Source organism: Pangasianodon hypophthalmus, chromosome 15 (genome assembly GCF_027358585.1).
Source record: "Pangasianodon hypophthalmus isolate fPanHyp1 chromosome 15, fPanHyp1.pri, whole genome shotgun sequence".
Taxonomy (NCBI): domain Eukaryota; kingdom Metazoa; phylum Chordata; class Actinopteri; order Siluriformes; family Pangasiidae; genus Pangasianodon; species Pangasianodon hypophthalmus.
This window is the reverse complement of record NC_069724.1, coordinates 22,822,347-22,842,717: the sequence shown is the minus strand read 5'-3', so window position 1 is coordinate 22,842,717 and position 20,371 is coordinate 22,822,347. Positions and strand designations below refer to the sequence as shown.

At 41.8% G+C, this 20,371-nt stretch overlaps 1 protein-coding gene across 2 annotated transcripts in view; it reads right to left on the bottom strand.

The window, feature by feature from the left end:
* The window catches only part of jmy (junction mediating and regulatory protein, p53 cofactor), a 36,530-nt gene that overhangs the window by 5,128 nt on the left and 11,031 nt on the right, over positions 1–20,371 (bottom strand). Inside the window, exons 2-9 of one of the 2 annotated variants that reach the window (XM_026929096.3) lie at positions 17,188–17,361; positions 6,030–6,180; positions 4,899–5,068; positions 4,636–4,801; positions 3,745–3,932; positions 3,018–3,101; positions 2,159–2,245; positions 1,523–2,060 (exon numbers count right to left, since the gene is read on the bottom strand). In XM_026929096.3, coding sequence (XP_026784897.3) covers positions 1,523–2,060; positions 2,159–2,245; positions 3,018–3,101; positions 3,745–3,932; positions 4,636–4,801; positions 4,899–5,068; positions 6,030–6,180; positions 17,188–17,361 — 1,558 coding nt within the window. The remainder of the gene's footprint in view (positions 1–1,522; positions 2,061–2,158; positions 2,246–3,017; positions 3,102–3,744; positions 3,933–4,635; positions 4,802–4,898; positions 5,069–6,029; positions 6,181–17,187; positions 17,362–20,371) is intronic. The other variant, XM_026929097.3, reaches the window with a different exon arrangement.

Sequence of the window (20,371 nt, the reverse complement as noted above, 5' to 3'; positions counted from 1 at the left end):
ATGTTTTACACTGGAGCAGTACTGGAGTGAGAACACTGGTGCTCCAACTTTCAAAAAAGCCAGTCCTCATTCACACTCAAGGGTTTCATGCACAGGTGATTGCTTTAAGACTACACAGGAAGCCCGGCTTCCCCTAAAATTTCATTAAAATGCAGCAATGAAATGTTAACCAAAGCATCTATATTATTCATCAATGTTGGTGGAATTCAATATTGTAGTGAATCAAATGATCAGATATCTCACTGCAATATGTTGCTGTTTGTTCATTAAACTTGAACTGTTTTCGGGGGACAGCGCAGCCTGGGTGAAAATCTCCTTTGCAGCCCCTGACACAGAGCTAATACACAGTTATTGAATGCGGTGCGTCTCTTAGTGTCTGTTAGGTGTTCGTGTAGTCACTGTTGTAATGGGATGAAAGATTAACGTTCATTGGACTACATGACTAACGTCATTACGCCCTGCCTGGACGCACAGCTTCACCGGGAGTGAATGGCGTGTGGGCGGCTGGGTTTTGCACAGAAAACAAAACATCTCAATGTTTATTGGACAGTGAGCTCTTTTATTTGTCCTGCCTGGACGCACAGCTTCTCCTTCTGACGCTTGGTAGATCTCTGAAAGGGGTGGAACCTCATGTCAAATTTAAAAGACCTGATTTTAGAAACGTCTTTTGATGCTCACATTTATGAGGAGAGACTGAAAATCAAACAAGAGGGCAGAATAACGATTTTAATTCAAAAGTCAGGGAGAAAAAAATGGCTGTCTTGGAGTGGAGTCTTTTTTTTTTTTTTTTTTTAGCTATCTTGGCACAGTAAAATCGATTGGCTGTGTTTATAGTTAGTCTTTGATTCTAAATCGCTGTTAATGAGCGATAACGTAACGTTTGTCTGGAAAAAGCTGTCGGACGTTGTTGTGGCTGAATTCTAGCAAACAGACGAAAAAGACCAAAGATTAGGATTTGGTGAAAATTAGATTTTTCTGCTTGTAACTTCCTTTGACATCTCTCTCTTCCTCTCTGTCTGGACAGTTTAGCAAACGTTAGTAAAAACAGTCTGCCTAAAAATGACTAAAACCTTGCTAGCTAAGTGTGACACAGTGACACTTTCATCAAGTTGTTGCATAGCTATGTGCCATAAAGAAACAGACATTAAACCTATTCAAGTCATTTCATAATCTAAAAAAAAAAAAAAAAAAAAACGGCTGTCGAAATGTCCATGATGCTCCTGCGCCTTTATGATTTATGATAAAATCATGATATGACTTTCTCTTCATGTTTTTGGTAATATTCATTCATAGAAATATGAATATTTGAACACATTTAAAAAGTCAATCTTAAAGTAATTCAAATCTGAATGCAAATTTTAAAGGAAATTAACAGCCTGGATATCATTTATTATGCGGTTAAAGCTAACCTTTGCCATACTGCCATATGTGAAGGAATCCTCTATGATCAGTTACAGCACAGAATTCAGTAATGAAAATTAAAAAAAAATAAATAAAGTTTAAGAACTTCCTGTCGTCTCACCTCTCCTCCACTGGGACGACTCCAGAGAGGACGTCTTCCTCAGCTTTTTGCGCGCGTTCACCAGCTGACTGCTGTCGAAGAAGCGAGGGGAGAACGGGCCGAGAGGACTTTCTGCTTTGGGTTGAGACACGGGGCTGCTCGCTTGTCCCTGTCCTTGCGCTTGTCCTTGTCCTGGTCCGGGCGTATCCTCCAGAGAGAGAGGAGGAGGTGGAGGAGGTGGAGGGGGAGGAGGGGGAGAGATTGGAGATGTGGAAGAGTCCAGAACGTTCCGCTCAGTGAGTGGGGGCAAGGAGGACGGCCCGAGCGTCTCTGGGATGGGCGGGATGTTTGAGGGTAAAGACATGAATCCTTCAGGTCTCTGGAGCTCCGGGACAGCAGTGGAGTCTTTCAGAGAAGCCGGGGCGTCGTCCGTCTGCACGCTCGCCACCTGCGTCTGGGGCTGGGCCGCTTTCGCGGTTGTTTGGGCAGCGCCGTTCTTCTTTCTAGCGTGTGCTAGTCGAAGGCGTGTGGATTTCAGGGTGACCTGGCCTGGGTAGCGCTACGTGGGATGGAAAAACAAACAAAAAGTTCAACATCTCAGAAGATATTTAACTGCTTTTTCACTGGTGTTTATTGATTTCCAGAAAAATAATAAACCTGTTTAAAGCTGCGCAGTCTGTCCAATGTCTTCTGTCTCTCTTGGCTGACTCGTGTATTCCTCACCTCCTCCTCTTCTTCATCCTGCTGCAGAATAACGTACAGGTTCACGTCATGTTACTAATCTTTCAGGAATTACAAAATCAGAATCTACACGTGAAGTTAATTATGTGAGAAATAAAACACTTGGGGGCGATTGTTATAGCAGAATAATCAACAGTGTGAAGTGTGGTGTAGCAGAGTTACTGTAAACTGTAAACTGTACTGTAAACTGTAAACACAGTTACTGTGTTTTATTCCTTTTATCCCTCAGCAGTTTACTAACTAATTTTCAGAACAATGCATTGTACTTTTTTATCATTTTATTTTTACATTTAATATTTTGGAATGTCTACAATACAAGCAAATTCCTGTTATTATTTACATTATAACAGCTACGAACACTTGCTCCTTCTCGAGCCTCTCTTTTTTCTCTCTCTCTTGAGGTTAATATGATTTCTGGCTTGAGACTTCTTTAAATAAACGCTAAATAAACGTCTCCTCACAGAAAACCATATCAACAATAACACGTTTTTAATCTATTTACTATTAGTCTTGCGGAAGGTCCGCTATACAAGTTGCTATGTAGGTTGCTACCACAGAAACGATAACGTGGCAGAACGAGCGCATTCATATAGAAACCTGTGATTTGATTACAGCTGGCACTACTGTCAGAGCTGCTGTTACAGGAAATAAATCAACACCTTCTGACCAATCAGAATCGCAAACATTGTTGTGGTGTGAACTAAGTGAATTAATAAACAACTCCTATACATTTTACTATAAAGGAGTAGCTCGTTTTCAAAGAAAAACCACACACCTGCCGCAAAGCATGCTGGGAGTCGTGGTCCTGGCCGCTCTGGCGCTGCTGCAGTTTCTGGGTGTGATTGACAATGCAGATTTCCTGAGGAAAACAAAAAAAGCTTGTCAGAATGTTCAACCTGCAACCTGATCATCATCAAACCGTCAAGCCGCCAAGCCACAGCACAGCCTGTATGTTGGGTGACATCAACACTTACGTTTGGAAGAAAAGTGGGTGTCAAATTTCCAAATCCGACCCACTAGCTAGTTCTACCTACCAATCGAGGAGGCTCAGATCTGGCATGTGGTTCCCCTGAGACATGTGCAGCTCTGCTGCAAGTTCTTACTGAACTGCGACATCACGGTGCAGGCTAACACACTCAGAGGACATGCTAACTGATCTCTTCCACATGCATGAGCTCACACACACACCAACTGGCTACAGTCGCTCTAACTGACAGGGGAGAACATTCTTCTGTTGCGCCACATGACACCCTATCGTGCAAACCTTTTTTTTAATGAAGCAAACAGAAATCAGATACATCAGACATAGCAACAAATTCGACTCAGTGAGTCATTGTAGAGTATAACATACTAGTGAACCTGTTCGAGAACACACAAAGCACATCGGGAACCTTTTGAGGAACTCAAAATCTGTGTGCTTGTGCTATTCCACTGGACAGACAAGAGCAGCAGCACCTGTGTAAGTGTGATGTATTCAGGTCTGTGCTGCGATTGGCCGGTACCTTTTTGGTTTTGAGGTAGGCTTTCTTGGCAGTGATGCGTCCCCTCCTGGCCTCTAGCTGCCGCGTCCTCTGCTGCAGCTGGGTGACCTCGTCTCTCAGAGGCGCAGGAGCGAGAGACGCGTCGTCAGTGGCCTGCAGGGCGTCAGGGCTTTCGTATGTGTCGTAGTAAACAACCTCGTCCTGCCTCTCTGTGCACAAAACACACAAACGACACAAACAAAATGTAGTTAGCTGGCTACAATGCAAAATCAACAAGATTACATTACAGCTTTTCAGCTGAGATACAAAACACTAGCCATTCTTATTAGTGTTAATTACTAGCATTCATTTTTAGTATTATTATTTTTTATTATGATTTTTTTCATTCAGTAATTTCCCCCTTTTTATTTATTAATTATTTTTGTCTGTTAAAGGTTAATAGTTGACTATAGACGGTCATCAAAAATCCAAGTTCAAAATTTGACACAAATATTATACAATCTAAAACTAAAATATTTTCTTTCATATAAAGCGGTCACGATTCTTCTGACTTCATGACAAACCCCAGTTTCACGTTCCTTGGTTCTGTCTTTACTGATATTTGAAGCCTGGTGTGTTTCTTTGTCCAGCATGTGGTGCAAGGGAGCAGCTCAGAGCATGAGTCACACACTCTCTCTCTCTCTCTCTCTCTCTCTCTCTCTCACACACACACACACACACACACACACACACACACACACACACGAAGATGTTTTTAAAACAGCTGCTAGTGAGAGGCCCGATGAATCGACTGAAAGGCGGGCTCAAATCCCACATGCACGCAGATGCTCGCTCATGACAGATCAGACACCTGTAGGCGATTTTAAGGTATTAAACGAACCATCATGGATGACCCTTAATGAGGTGACTAACCGGTCATCTGTCTGCGCAGGCTCTGCAGCTGCGCAGTCAGCAACAGCTCCTCGTACTTCAGGATCTCGAACTGGATCTCGTAGAGCTGCAGCTGCAACTCATAGTACAGCGCCTCTAACTGGTCCAGACGCGCCATCGCATCCTCCCCACCCTGTAGCCCCTGCATCTGAGACAGAAGCCGAGGGGGAAAAAAAAAAAAGTTCAGGATATTATACGCTTACGTACACGTGTTTGTGGTGGAAACACATGTGCATGTGTGATACCTCCTCTCTCAGCCCATGCTTCCTCTGTTCCAGGCAGATCTCTTTGGCGCGCATCAGTTGCAGCGTCTCCTTGGAAACAGCATACTGCAGTTTCTCCATGCGCTCCACTGCTGCGCCCCACGCTGCCTTCCCGAACTTCCTCTGGTCAGCTCGCATGCGCTCGTACATCACTGAGATAAAATACATACATCGTTATTCAATTTGTTTGTCCTCAGTGCATTAACTAGGACTCCTCTTGATGCAACTGCCTTAGTTACATTTCATAAAATACTTCATGTGGATGCATGGGAGCATTTTAAAAACTAGATGCATGCTTCTGTGTTTATTTATTATTTATCTTTATTAGAGGAGGCACATTTTACCAGGTGCAGTGAGACGGGTGCAGTGAGACGTGTGCAGTGAGACAGCTGGTGAGAACGTTCCTAAACACAGCCCCTGCGGCTCCACTTCCTGGAAGTGTTATTGACTAGTGACGGTCTCATGAGGAAAAACTAGCATTGCTGTCTAACGTGTCAGGAATACGAGGATATATTCTTGGTCCCAGTGTGACAGAGACTGCAGCACTGAGTACCATAGCATCAATGGCTTCAAGAGAACCTGGCGGTACTCACAGACGAGTTAGCAACCTGTTTTGTTTTTTTCCTGTTTTCTCTGGCTATATGGAGTCACAGATCTGTAATTACTCATCAAACACAAAAGAGTGTGACTCACAGAGGTTCGGGAACATCATAAACTATTTTTTTTTCTCTCTTTACTCAAAAATCATGGATTTTTTTAATCCATTTTTAACAAAAAGCTATACAAACAAGTGAAACAACCAAAGACTCCAGAACAAATGTCCCTGAAACAACTGTCCAGCTGATTTTCTTATAAAACTACAAGGCGCTGTACGTGAGAGAACTGATCCAGTTCTTGTACAGTTCTGGTGTTAGTTCTGACACTAAAAATTGATGTGGTCTAGATTTTTGCACACTACTGTGAGCTGTAATCCTCACTGTACCTCAGTTCAGCAGGTAAATATGAGGCTGTACACACGTGTACATGGTTTAGGTGGGAAATTATCAAGCCGTTTATGTGTGCAGAGAGAGAGAGAGAGAGAGAGTGAGAGAGACAGTCGATGTGTTTTAATACCTTTCTGTGCCCGTGCCGTAGTCTCAAAGTACTTCACAGTGAGGTCCTGGATAGACAGCACTGCGGTATGGGCCTTCCTCTGCCAATCCTCATCCTCCCTCCTGAGTGCCTCTACCCGGCGCGGGCCCAGATACTCTGTCTCCAGAGAGATCTGAACACAAAACACACACACACACAGATTAAACAGAGAGTTCCACAGTACATGCACTTACTGCAGAATTTTAACAACACAGCCATCACATTCTCATCCTGTTATCACATCCTGGTCTGAGGAAGCCTGTGTTCACCCTCACACCAGGAACCGGGAACAAATAAATTTGTAGTACATCACTGGCTGCCAGACCCTTTTCAGAAACTCAGTTCGGGAACTTCAGGTACGTTTCCACTGGAGGAACCAGAGCTGTTTTTGCACAGCATACAAGTCAAAGTGACGAGAACCTTTGGGAATCTTTTTTTAGCTCTTGTTTAACCTTCTTGATATCTTCTTGTTTGCCACTGTAAATGACTACATAATGGTTCTGTAATGCTTTTGAATAAAAATGCTTCTTACATCATGTTAGTTACAGCAAGGAACAGAATCAGAGTTGAAGTGTAAAACTGGGCCATGTGCAGCTAGCCGTGTGCATCAATATCTTCTAAGCACAATGAAGTAAAATAATACAGAACATTTCTTTCATCATGGTCACGATTCCTGTGGTGTTGTGGAAACACAGACCAGGAACTCATCCAGCACCTGTGTACTTCTTTAGTTCCTGACACACAGACCATGTGTGCATATTTCTAAGATGACACAGAAAGCAGGGAAATTCATGACCAAGCTGACATACACCGGCCTCCCTCTTATTTGGCGAGCTGAGAGCGTGTGAGCTCTGCACTAAGAGCACTAAAGCCTACTACTGTCACCTGCTTAGTGACGGTCTTTCTCCAGGCTATAACTTGCGTAAACAAGAACACTTTAATTATCGCTCCCCCTGAGGCCTTAGACAGCTTTAGCCTACTTAGTAAGTAAAGACACTGAGAAGCTCACAGGCTGCGTAGCACCAGTGAGATTCTATGTATCCTGACAGTTACCGGATTCAGAGAAAACATTTTTTTTCTCTCTCTCTCTTTTAGCCTAAGGTCAGTTCACCTGTGAGGTCACAAACATGTGAGCAAGAACTTGCACCTGTCTCATACACACACACACACACACACACACACACACACACACACACACACACACACACACGGCTATAAATCACAGCTGGATGTAGTGACGAGGAACACCAAAAGACTGGAAAAACAAGTTGTTGAGAGACAAAGAGCCACACAAAAATTTCACCCATTTCTTTTTGGACCATTTTTGTTCCCTAGCAGGTGCTGTGACACCAAAGTGAGGAAAGTGTTTGGTTTAGTTTTTGCATTAGCCTAATCATAAAAACGCTTAAGCACTCGCAGCAAAGAACGTAATCCAGGGTTCTCTACAAACCGGTCGCACCTCGTAAGATAAACATATCCCTATTGAGAGGTTTGTTTGTTTTCAGAATTGGCACTGAATGGCTGTTTGAACGCTGGGGGGAAAGTAGTTGTTGTGACTCGTGTTTTCTTGTCACTACCTCAGTAACTGACACTTTTTAGTGATGTCATGAATGAATGATGAAATGTGTTTGAGATATTAGACAAAGTCGTGTGCATACATATATTGATTTCTTTTTATATTTCTATGACATACGTTGGGAATCAGGTGCCTGTCTTAAACTACGACGTAAAAATTCAATTCGGTTTGTTGCTCAAATCTGAAGCATTAAAAAAAGAAAAAGAAATTTTATATAAATAGTGATAAAGAGAAAAATATAAGACTTACATTGTCCAAAAATTGATAAAGGATAATCAAAGATTTTGATATTCAAAATCTGTACAGGAATAAATCAAAACATTCATCCTATGCGCTTTTTAAGGCTCAGGCAGTGTTTCAAGGTTTCAAGGTGTTGCCATAGCAACTATAAAGCTAACAGAGTGGTCATTAAAGATGACGTCTGTTTCTGCTGTGTCACCACTGGAAAATTAGAAACCCCTCGTTCGGATGATACGAAGCTGATAAACAAAACAATCAGCTGCTTTTTTCTTAGGTTTTCTTTCGTATAACTGCACTGTACAGTTTCTTTCCAAAACATCCCACTTCTCTTCGCTTCATTTTTACTACACTGTATACTATATTTTCTTTTTTTTTTTTCCCCTGAAAGCATGCCTACTAAGAAACTTTCCAAAAACAAAAGAGATAAGATCTATCAGACCCTGAGCTTTTTGACTGCCATGCCTTAGAGCTGCATGAAGTTTAAGAGTGACTCTCTCCCAGACTCAAACACAAACACAGCTCTTCCTCATTTATCTGTCTTCTTGGAAATTTTCACTGAAACAAGTTCCAAGTGTGTGTGGATGTGTGTGTGTGTGAGAACTTCCTAGACACGAACGTACACACCCAGGCAGGGTTTCTGTATCCACATGGTTAAAAATACTCTAATGCAAAACAGATGCTGCTGTGGCCTACAGTAGATCACTTGTACGCACATACGTGTTTGTCTAAACTTGTGAGGACCTTTCATTGATATAATTATTAATGCTGCTAAGCTATGCTACACCTAAATTTAACCATAACCCTTACCTCAGTAACTAAAATGAAACCTTTGGGCTCTTTTAGTTTTTTTTTTTTTTTTTTAATAAAAGCTGAAGTAAAAATAAAAGAGCAGTTTTCCTTGTGGAGACCACAAATGTCAGATATTCCTATCCTTGTTGCGACATTTGGTCCCCACCAAGATATAAAAACGTGCCCACGCACACACACGGTTTTAACTTCTGCAGTACCTGAACATAAGAGGATCTGCCACTATGAGATTTCTTTACGTTCAAAGGCGAGAGATGTGTAGAGAAAGCAAGAGTGAGACTTTACCTAAGTCTCGTGAGTTAGACGTGAACTCACAGCTCAGGAATCTTTTATTTGAGATGGCACAGACGCGCAACGCGACTGGCACCATGCGCTTCACTCTCTCTTCTGTTTTTCCAACATTCCTCACATTCTCATAATCAAACATGCTGCTAAAATACAAAAGCGTGGATAAGTGGAGAGGAGAAAAGCAAACCTGAGATGAACTAAGACGAGGTTCTGATGCAGAAAACACAATGCAGGACTGCGCATTGATGTCATGTTGGAGTACCAGGTACCCATCATGCACTGGGGGGATGACGTAATGAGGTTTCATAGATGAACTGGATGGTAATTATAATCATAACCATCCGCAGGGTCACGGTTTCTCCTCTTTAAGCGCCAACGCCTAGCTGTGGTCTCAGACATGCGATGCTAGCCAAAACACACTAAATTATACATGTGTAGCAACCACACACAGGCATGTGGTAGAGAACAGCAGAATTAAAGACTCAAACGGACTGATGGGTGTGTACACATAGGGTTGAATGAATTGCTAAATTAATAACAAGCGTCCTTGTTTTCAAATATGAACCAGCGGCAATCATAAGGATCATTATCAAAAAATGCCTTGTAGATGAGAGAGGTAAAAAGAGAATAGCCAGACGGGTTTGAGCTCACAGAATCTACAGTTAACTCAAACAGCCACTCTTTACAACCGTGTTAAACAGAAAAGCATCTCAGAACGCACAATACTTTGAACACTGAGCTACAAGCACTACAACAGGAAAAGACCATATCTGGTCCTACTCCTGTCAGCCAAGAGCAGGAATCTGAGGATAACGCGAGTGAAACAGAATAGTCCTCTTTCTGAAGACTTTCCCGTGTCAGAAAACTTTAAGGAACTCGACTAACCCTCCGAATTTCCGACTAAGAAAAACCAAAGAAAATGCCCCCTCAGTTCAGGAGTCTCCACAACCCCAAGTTCAGCATGTGATATTAAATCAACATGCAGATCACGAGTTTGAATCCCAACGATGCCACAGCCATCCGTGACTGAGAGTCGAGAGAGCAACGCTGGCCGTGCTCTCTGGGTGGGAGGAGCATACTCTCTCCCCTGTCAATCAGATCAACACTAGCCAATCATGGACATCTGTAGAATGCAGCATTTCTCTCTGTTAAGTTCTGTTATAATTTTTTTTTTCAGGAATTTGTTTCTTTCTTGGCATTGTTTTAATACTGCCTTTCTGATTCTGTTAAAAAAAAAAATTTTGAAAGTTATATTATCTTGGCTAAATTTTTCTCTCTGCATCCAAACCCCTAGACAGTGCTTACATGGCAACATGCAAGTCTGGTTTATTAGAACTTCACTAGCATCTTTAATAAAGACATAACTACAGAATGCGTAAGTAACTGTTTTATAAAGATCTTTCATCTGCCATAGTACAATAATCATTAGCAATATATTCAGAAAATCGAGCCAGTGCTGAGACTGGTGCTAACACTGCGCTTCATATGTTAGAGTTTGTTCATTATAGCGTGAACCATCGAGGATCGGAGTCACTGTGTGATGGCAAAAGGTCACCTGCCCGATTGCGCCCGAGTGCGAGATACGTGTGTGTGTGTGTGTGTGTGTGTGTGTCTGGTCATTCCCACTTCAGCAGGAGGCTGTACGTGATCTCTGCCCTGCTACATCTTACCTGACACATATCTTATTCATGTTCGTGCTCGGGTCCTGTCAGAAATACGATAGCGACGGTGCACGTCTTTGTCACTCGATAGCCCCACCCCATAATGCCTCATTCGCTGGGGGCATGTGGTTCCCCTGTGCGTCCACCACCCACTGATTTCATCACTCATTCATTCCATCCACGCTTTCATTCATTCGTGCATGCACTCGGTAGAGGGAGGATCAGGTGCCATATGTTCAGGCTGTAGCTTCATTACCTTTACAAAAGAGCCAGGGATAACGAGTCCACTCATCTGGTAGACGTAAGATGGAGCAAGCTTTGCCAATAACTTAATCAGTCACAGTGAAGGCTTGTGCTCTAGCCTTCAGAAATGGAGCTCACATATCATATACAATACATTATAATATTTCACCAAAGTAGTTCTACAGATACGACTACTTCGTCAGAATTATATATTTATATATCTGTGTGTGTAAAGTAAAATTCTATAAATAATAATATCAATAAATGTATTAGAAATTATATAAATACATATATAAAAAATATTTTAAAAAATTTAAGAAATTTAAGAAAAAAAAAGATTAATAAGGATTATAAGGCTCTGTTTGGCTTTTTTGTTTAGTTTTTTTTTAATTAGTTAATGTTACAGTTATAATGTTTACATGCCCCAGGCTGAAATATGTTACTACAGGAAAGCCTAAAAATAGAAAATTTCACCATGTGACCGTTTTTTTTTCCCTCCAGGTTTTCCCCAAATAAAATATTTGCTGCAAGTCAGTTGATCAAGCCCATTTGGTACAAGTGACAGAACCACTCCTTTAATACTCACAGAGTCTGTAACAGATGTCCTGCCTCTCACCCAATTCCCACTTCCTGCTTCTATTCCACTCAGGCCACGTCTTTGTGTATAAATACGCCAATCTGCCTCTTCCTCACTATGCTTAAAATAACTCTCAATAAAATATCGGTAGGTTTTTTCTTAGGGAATAATGAATGTGTTTATTGTAAGGAATGACATAATGACATGTCACTATGCGCTAACTATAGCTGAAAAGAAAAAAACGTTAATATGGAGTAAATGTTGGCTACAGAATGGGCTTTGTTTAACCACAAATAGCAGGTGGTCACAGTGTGAGCTGTTTACGGTTGAGTGCATGTGTGTGTTTTGATAAGGACGCTCCGCTCGCATGTGTGTGTGTGTTTTTGCTACACACGAGCTCCTGAAAGTGTGAGCTCTCACACGGATGTGTGAGACTGTCATATTGGCACGTGTCTTTAAACTCCAGCCTCCCTGCTACTATCAGTCCATTGACGGCATGCAAAACGCATGCAAAACTGCTGGATTCACACACAAACACACACAGACACACACACACACACACACACACACACACACAAACACACACACTGCTGTGTTTGCATTACACAGACCTGAATAGTGAGTATAGAGGGCGCACCAACCGTCTAAATTAGGGAAAAAGGCCATATTTGCATACAGCTTGTCTCGGTTTGTGTCAAGAGATTATGTGTGTTTAAGTAGGTCAGGGTTATTACAGTGCACTAATACTCAAATGTACACTGAAATATAAGTATGTACATAAGATCCAAAACTGGAGTGATAAGCCATGCTAATAAAGCTACCACAAACACAGTGAAGGCATATATTGAAGTTTATAAGCATCACCGACATGTTTAAGTACAATACTTTCTGTTTCCTAGGAAATTTATTGCTCCAGAGTACAAGACACCCCCCCTAATGTATTTAATTCCCTGGTGGAGGGAATTAAATAAATAAACCCAAATAGAGAAATACGTGTCGCTGTTTAAGAACATTTATGGAAGGAGTCTCCAGTGTCCAGAGGTAAACGAGTAAATAAGTTTTTAAGTCTTCAGGACAGAGAGCTTTGAGTTTAGAGGTTTCTCTGTAACATGAAAAGCTGTCAAAGCTATTTAAAAAAAAAAAAGAGGTGGAGGGAACGACTATTTATAGCTGACACAGTGTAAGAGATAACAGTTGCTAGTATGTCTCAACCTTGCGACCTGACTGGTCGAAAGATTAAGGGGAAGAAAAAAAAAGGCATTTGACATCAATTCTGAAACTTTTTTCAACATTAGAAACTCCACTGTGACCAAAACATGGTGGCAGCAGCGTTTTTGTTTGTTTGTTTGTTTTTTGTTTGTTTTTTTTGTTTGTTTAAACATCTGCTTTCCTGTCACCTTGAGATGGCTTCCTACAGGTTTGCATGTAAAATAATCCAATCCCTGCTTTCACACTAGCGAGTGACAAAATCTGTCTGAGTGACACAACTATTCACTTTCTATGTTCTTTATGCAAATTACGGATCACGCTGTAAAGTGACAAATCCAAATGATTGGCAAGAACGATTCCTCGGACCTCGTACTATAGCACATGTGGTACGACATTTTTTTTTCCCCGACTCACAACTTTAATTCCTACCTGCATTCGGTTGCTAAGTACTGCTTGACTGCTTGAAAAGGAAGAAAAATGTATAACCGTGGTTTCATCTTATCCTGTCAATCTCTTATTATGAATAAAAATGAAGCTTTGAAAGAACTCTCAGGGAACGTTGGTGCCTCAGGAGAGTGTTTGTAGCCAGTACAGTTTGCTACTATGAAACATGGTACAGAAATCAAATGAGCAATTTTCATGCTTTTTTTCACTTTATTAAAATATTAGAAGACATTTTGAATATATTTTAAACAAAATTAAATCGTATACTGTAGTAAACCGTGTGCTGTAGGCTACATTTTGGCTACTTCCCTTTCTTATCATAACTAAAAGCGCTGTACGGACGGTACACTCCCACAAGCGACTACAGAAACACTGGCTACACGCCCACAAGCGACAAACTTCAAGTGACGCGAGTGACTTGTTGTACGCTAGTGTGAACGCAGGGTAAGGACACCCTGAAATCTGCTAGTTTCTTTGACTTAATGATGCACTTAAGATGGGAATAATGATCAGTCAGTGCCATTGTGGTACGGATAGAAAACACGACAGTACACCAGAGCACAATCAATATACCAGTCCATCATCTGAAATAATATCAATCCAAAGCTGATACTGTTAATGCATGCTTAATAATCACGAATATATCACATAATTACTGAATCAGGAGCTCGACAGAACAATCATCTGGCTCATGGGAGTAGAATTAAGTTGTTTTTTTTCCACATTTCAGCTCTAATAGCTCCTCTTTAGAGGGCAGGCCAGAGTGTAAACGAGAGCACAGTCACGCTTTAAGCCAGTCGTCTCATGCAGCACGGATCTTTATGCCAAGGTTTAAAGCTCGGCTGCTGGCAGGATTCCTGACGCAGAACAGCTCCCTGTGCCTCGCTGCTAAGCAATAAGCTAACAAATCCACTACAGAAGAAAAGAAATAAAAACACAAGGCCAGGGTTATGGTGGAGTGTGTTGTTGGCAGGCTGGTTAATCCATAGCAGATTCTGGAATAAAGAATGGACTGCAGGGAGACGAGGCGAGCGCAGAGCCGTAACGTCGCATGGGACGCAACGAGAAAGACAGCAAAGATTCTAAGAGGACGTGAAGTGGCCTTTTAGAAGGAGAGAGAGAGAGATAGAGAGAGAGACAGACAGTCAGAGAGAAAGAGAGGGAGACAGAGAGTGACAGAAATTGAAAGAGAACAGGAGAGAGTGAGAGAATGAGAGAGAGAGAGAGAGAGAGAGAGGCAGACAGAGACAGACAAAGAGACCAACAGAGAGAGAGAGATACACAGAGACAGTGACCAATAGAGAGAGAACAAAAGCGAGACAGAGAAAGAGAGACAGAGCAAGAGAGAAACAGACAGAGAGAGACAGAGCAAGAGAGAAACAGACAGAGAGAGACAGAGCAAGAGAGAAACAGACAGAGAGAGACAGAGCAAGAGAGAAACAGACAGAGAGAGAGCGACAGACAGACAGGCTAAGAGAGACAGAGACAGAGACCTACAGACAAACAGAGAGAGGCAGAGAGAGTGTAAGCGAGAGAGAGACAGCACACAGACAGACAGTCAGAGAGACAAAGTAGCACTAGTTGAGTAACATGAGTAACACTAGTAACTCATGTAACACTAGTTAGAGATGTGTATTTTGGTCGTTTCTACAGTGCAGCTTTGGTGCTACAGCTCTGTCCCAGAATGAGGGGCCTCAGCGCTTCGGTCTCTGAATCTCAGCCGACCCCATGTAGGGTCACGACCCCAAGGTTAACAGCCTGTGTGTTAGTCTCCCACTGTGATGTGCTGGTCTCACACACTAAATAAACAGAACACATCAGAAGAGCTTCAAATGCAACGCTGCAACCATTTTTGCTTCTGATGACAATCTGAACCAATATAAACTTTCACAGCAGCTGTATGTAGAGGGCAAAGAAAAAAACAAAACACAGCCACATTTATTTTTAAAAGGTGTGCAAAAGTGGTTTGAGTAAAATAATGTGAGGAAGAAAAAGTGAGAGTATTCCAATAACGAAACCGGATCCACATAATCAGTTAATGTGCTTGGCTTCCAGTCAATAAGGACTTACAACTGAGCTCGCTGTCGAGCACATCAACATTACAGAGCAGTGTGTGTGTGTGTGTGTGTGTGTGTGTGTGTGTGTGTGTGGTGAACTCCAATGCTATAACTAACTCTGTTTAGGGTGAAGCCACTGACACGGAGCCGGCAGGAGAATGGCGCCGATTCACCGCCTCACTATCTACACACACTTTACTGTTATAATCAGAACAGAACCATTCAATTCCGTTTATTTCATTTGTAAAGCGCTTTTAACAATACGCATTGTCCCAAAGCAGCTTTACAGAATTCCAGATGTAGAATTAGATCCCTAATGAACAGGCCAGAGATAGCAACGGTGGTGAAGAAAAACTTCCTGAGACGGCATGAGGAACCGAAAGGGAACACGATAGCGTGATTATAAATCATTACAGTGTAAAGCTGTAGCAGAGTAAAGACACTCACTACAGTGTATGCAGTGTGCAATAGTTATACTCAATGCAGTTCACTTTACGAGTAACTCCTGTCTGTCTGGAAGTAGCATCATGGTCCTGGAGGAACATTGTTACGTTACAGTGTGTACCGTACCAGCTTTATATAGATGAAATGACAAGAAAAAGCCGCTTGACTTGAATAATTTCTGCTAACAGCTATAGTAACAGCTCATTCACAGGGACTGCTATGGAGGACAAGCCACAAAACCTAAGCTTAATAATAAACGGATTAAAAAAAAAATGTGTTGCTGTTTAACAAATACAAGCAGAACGTGACGCTGATGCTGACGCAAGTCTAATGCTTCTTGTTACTAATTTTTAAGCCAGAAACAAAGCTACTGAAGAAAAACTATTTCAGACATTTGACCTCACTGTGACCTTGACAAACACATGCACACATGGACTGATGGAAAAAATCGTGGCTAGCCAAAATAAAAAAAAAAAAAAAAAAGGCCTTTGAGTTTCTGAACTTGAAAGTGTGAGTAACGTCTCTGTATGAGGAATGTGAAGGAAGCTATTGAAGAACAACTATTTCAGACATTTGATCACGCTGTGATCTTGAACCTGTTTGGGTCAATTCCAAAATGTAATCAGGAATCAATGTGATCATAAAAAATCCTAAAAACATTCCACTCTCAGGAGTCCTAGCTCACACTGCTACACTCGCATCTCTCTCTCTCTCTCTCTCTCTCTCTCTCTGTGTCTCTCTACCTGGTGGAGTGTCTCGCATCCTGTCTCTGTTAAGTCTCACTCTCTATCCCATCTGTGTCTTCTATCACTCTCTCGCTCTGTCCCAATCCCCAGTCACACACTGCCCTTAATAGAATTACCCAGTAGCTTACGAAGGTCACTATGGCAACCCGGCGCAAACAGGAGGTCATGACCGCTTAGATTAAACAACGTATCCTGAAACAAAATTAAAGAGAGAAAACTGGAAAGAGATCAAAGCGTACAAGCGACTGCACTAGGAGTGGCGAAAATGACGGCATTATATTCACAATACAGTACAATATATTCACCATGAGATGTTTTTCAGGTGCTTTTATAACTACACTTATACACATAACTGACACTAAAATGGATTTTAATGGATTTTAACATCCAATCAATCTACAAATTTAGCTTCCTTTTCCAATGGGTCTACTGATTTGTTAGTACAATATACATTTTGAAATTGGATACCTAAAGTGCTGTGCATAAGTATTCACCCCCTTGATGTTTCCCACATTTTGTAGTGTAACAACCTGGAACTGAAATGGATTTAATTTTGCTTCTGGGGAAAAAAAAACAAACAAAAAAATGAATGTACAAAAGCAGTCCCTTCACACAAGTAGATAGTGTGAGTGAGTCAGTGTATGTGTGTGTGTGTGTGTGTGTGTGTGTGTGTGTGTGTGTGTACACGGGTGCATTTGATTGTTGTACGCACAGGTCATTTATTGTGAGCATGTATTAAACTGCTGGTGTTTGTAAACAGGTTTGTTGGTGTACATCTTTAAATATTTATGGTGTGTGTGTGGGTGTGTGTGTGTGTGTGTGTGTGTGTGTGTGCGCGCGTTTCTGACCTTTATTTGCTGTCGCCGCAGCATGGCGAGCTCTCGCATGTCTCTGAAGGGCTGCAGCAGGTAGTGGTAGAGTTCAGTGGTGGCCTCCACCAGATCGCCGTACGCCTCGTCCTGCTCCGAGTACAACTGCAGCAGCTCCACCATGCTTTCCATGCCTCGCTGCTTCTCCAACAGCTACAGAGAGAGAGAGAGAGAGAGAGAGAGAGAGAGAGAGAGAGCGAGAGCAAAGTGTTCTTAAGACATTCTCGCAGTTTTATATAAAGGGTGTCCCATATACAGTTTTATATCGAGACTGTTCCAGGTCTGGCAGCTTTTATTTATAGAACTTGATCAACACATCCACCATTTTCCTCCATACACCAATCCCTATGAGCAGTATTATTGGGATTTGTTCTTCCTTGTTCATACGTCACATTCTGTAAAACTAGAACAACATCCATTAACCCTATGGTGCTGGACTTACAGGACACCCTGTACTTGTACATTTGTTACCACTTTTTATCTGTTAAGTGTTTAAAACCCCGTGACTGCTTTAAATTAAACCAATTGAGTAACCTGGATGCCTGAAACAAGCCGATTTCATGTCTGGATCATTTTTATTCATAGCTGCTCGAAAGACACGGAGGTTCAACAACCGTGAAAACATAATACAATATAAATAAAACATAATACAGTCAGTTGGAGATTTGTGTTATGTTGTGTATGTTTATAATTAATGCACTTTATGGTGGTGTGAAGAACTTCCTTGTTCATCGACCTACAGCACGAGCTACACTATATGGCCAAAAGCATGTGAACACCTGATCATCACACTCATATGTGGTTCTTCCCCAAACTGTTGCCACAAAGTTTAAACACACAATTGTACAGAATGTCTCTGTGTGCTGTAGCATTACAATTTCCCTTCACTGGAACTAAGAGGCCCAAACCTTCCAGCATGACAATGCCCCTGCGCACAAAGCGAGCTCCATGAAGACATGGTGTGTGAAGGTTGGAGTGGAAGAACTCGAGAGGATGACTGTAGAACTTTATACTACGAGGATAAATCAGCGTGTATGAATGATGGATGACCTTTTCAGGATCAGGAACACTGATGAAAATAAAAGCAGCACACAGCAATCATAGAAATCTGCTGCTTACTACACGCACTCACCTCACGGGTTAAAAATATCCAGAAAAAAATAAAGACCCAACTAAAATCGAATAAAATCTTATGCTGCATTCGACTCACCTTGTAACTGGTAATTCATTGTGTGGAATTACGTCGTTACGACCTAAACCGCCGCCTATTTGACAGAGAAAGTGAAGAAAAAAAAAAACGCCTCCATGTTCGGCCCTTGTTAGGTCGCAACTTACGGAGTCATGTCAAATCAACATGGCCGCTCACAGCATCAGAAGTAAACAAAGTATCACATCTTTAAATGAGTTATACGCTATATAGTTGCGACCGCAAGATAAACATCAATGCACTGAACTAGCTAACTAGCTGGCCATACATTATAACATTACGTTAGCTACTACTTTTCTTTAGCTTAGTGATTTCTCATTTGCGCACCCCGTGCTAAAACACTTGTACCTGCACAACACACACACACTAAAAGGCTTTATCACTATTCACCTCGATCATCCAAAGTGCTCATGGGAAAACAGACTCATCAGAAACAAAGCTCGTTCACAATAATGTGGAATTTCTCAGCATTCTCTCTCCACACAGATATTCATCTCTTCAGCTCTGTTCTCAATGAATGGGCTCTCCCTCTTTCTCTTTTTCTACCTCTCATACCTATACCTCTCATCCCTCTCTTCCCATATCCATCTTTCATTCTTCATTCGCGCTGATCCTGTTACTTTATTATTCTGTCTCTTCTCCCACACTCTTTTCACTCCTGTCTCTCTCACTCTTTTCATCTCTTGGCCCATTTTCCTTTCTCTCCACCTCTCCAACCATCTCCCCCTTTCTTACACACTCTCTTTTTACAGAAATCCAGGAAATTGAATCCCAGACGTATAACAACGTCTAAGGAACATGGAGGACCGGGACAGCTGAAGTTCAGCCAACTGTAACACTCTGTAAAGGATAAAGCACTTGGGGGTGTGCTGTTATAGGAACGCAATAAACAATGAAGTGGTGTGATGTGGCCTGATGCGAAGCAGGGTTACTTTTACCACTCTCGATTTGATTATTTTCCTATAACAGCGCATCTGGAAGTGTTTTATTCGTCTTATGTGACAACAATTTGTTAATGAAAACATTTTATCACTGTGTTTCACTCATATGCAATGCAACTGAGAAAAACTCCTAAAAAACAAACAAACAAACAAACAAACAAACAGCAGGACAGATGTGGTCGTGTTTTTCCAGTCATCATGTGCCTCGAGGATCTGGTGTGGATCATAAGGGGAAAAAAGGAAGCACATCTGCGCTGTAAAACATGCAACTAAAAATGCATCAGATGCACTTTTGGTGTGAATTGGCCATTCTTTCTTTAGTCTTTCTTAAGCTTGTGCTTTCACACACACACACACACACACACACACACACACACTATGGTGTTAGCTCTCAGAGCTCTCAGAGAGGAAACACTGGCTGATTCAGCTCCAACACTGCTCCCTCTGTTTACCTTAGCCGCTGGTCGCCGTGGAGAGGGGGAGCTCGCAGCCCGGCCGTGTCAAAGGTCACTTTGGAGAGAGCCAAACACGCCTCGCTTTTACCTCCTCATTACTTACAGTGGGCATGTAACTCCCTCATTTGCCCCAGTGTGCCTGTCAGTCTCAGTGAAGGAGGCATGTCCTCTGTGAACTCTCAGTAAGGAGGTGTGGCACTAAAATGGTGCCTGTCAGTCATAATGAGGAGTTGTGGCCTATGCATCTGTCACTCTCAGGTACATGTTTGGACTGAGTTTTTTCTGACAGGAATCAAATGCCAAGTCAAATGTAATATTTTAGACTAATTTAAAAATATATACGAATTACATTATTCTAACAAATCAGATTATCAAGCACAACAATCTCATCAACCCGAGAAGTGCGCCCAATGTGATGTAGCGTACATGTGGACGTGTTATAATAATTTACACTTGCTAGATTTATTTTCACAATACTGAACCACACGGAACTGCACAGCATCATCTCACACCACATCGAAACACTAAATCTAAATCATAATGCACTGAATAACTGGCTG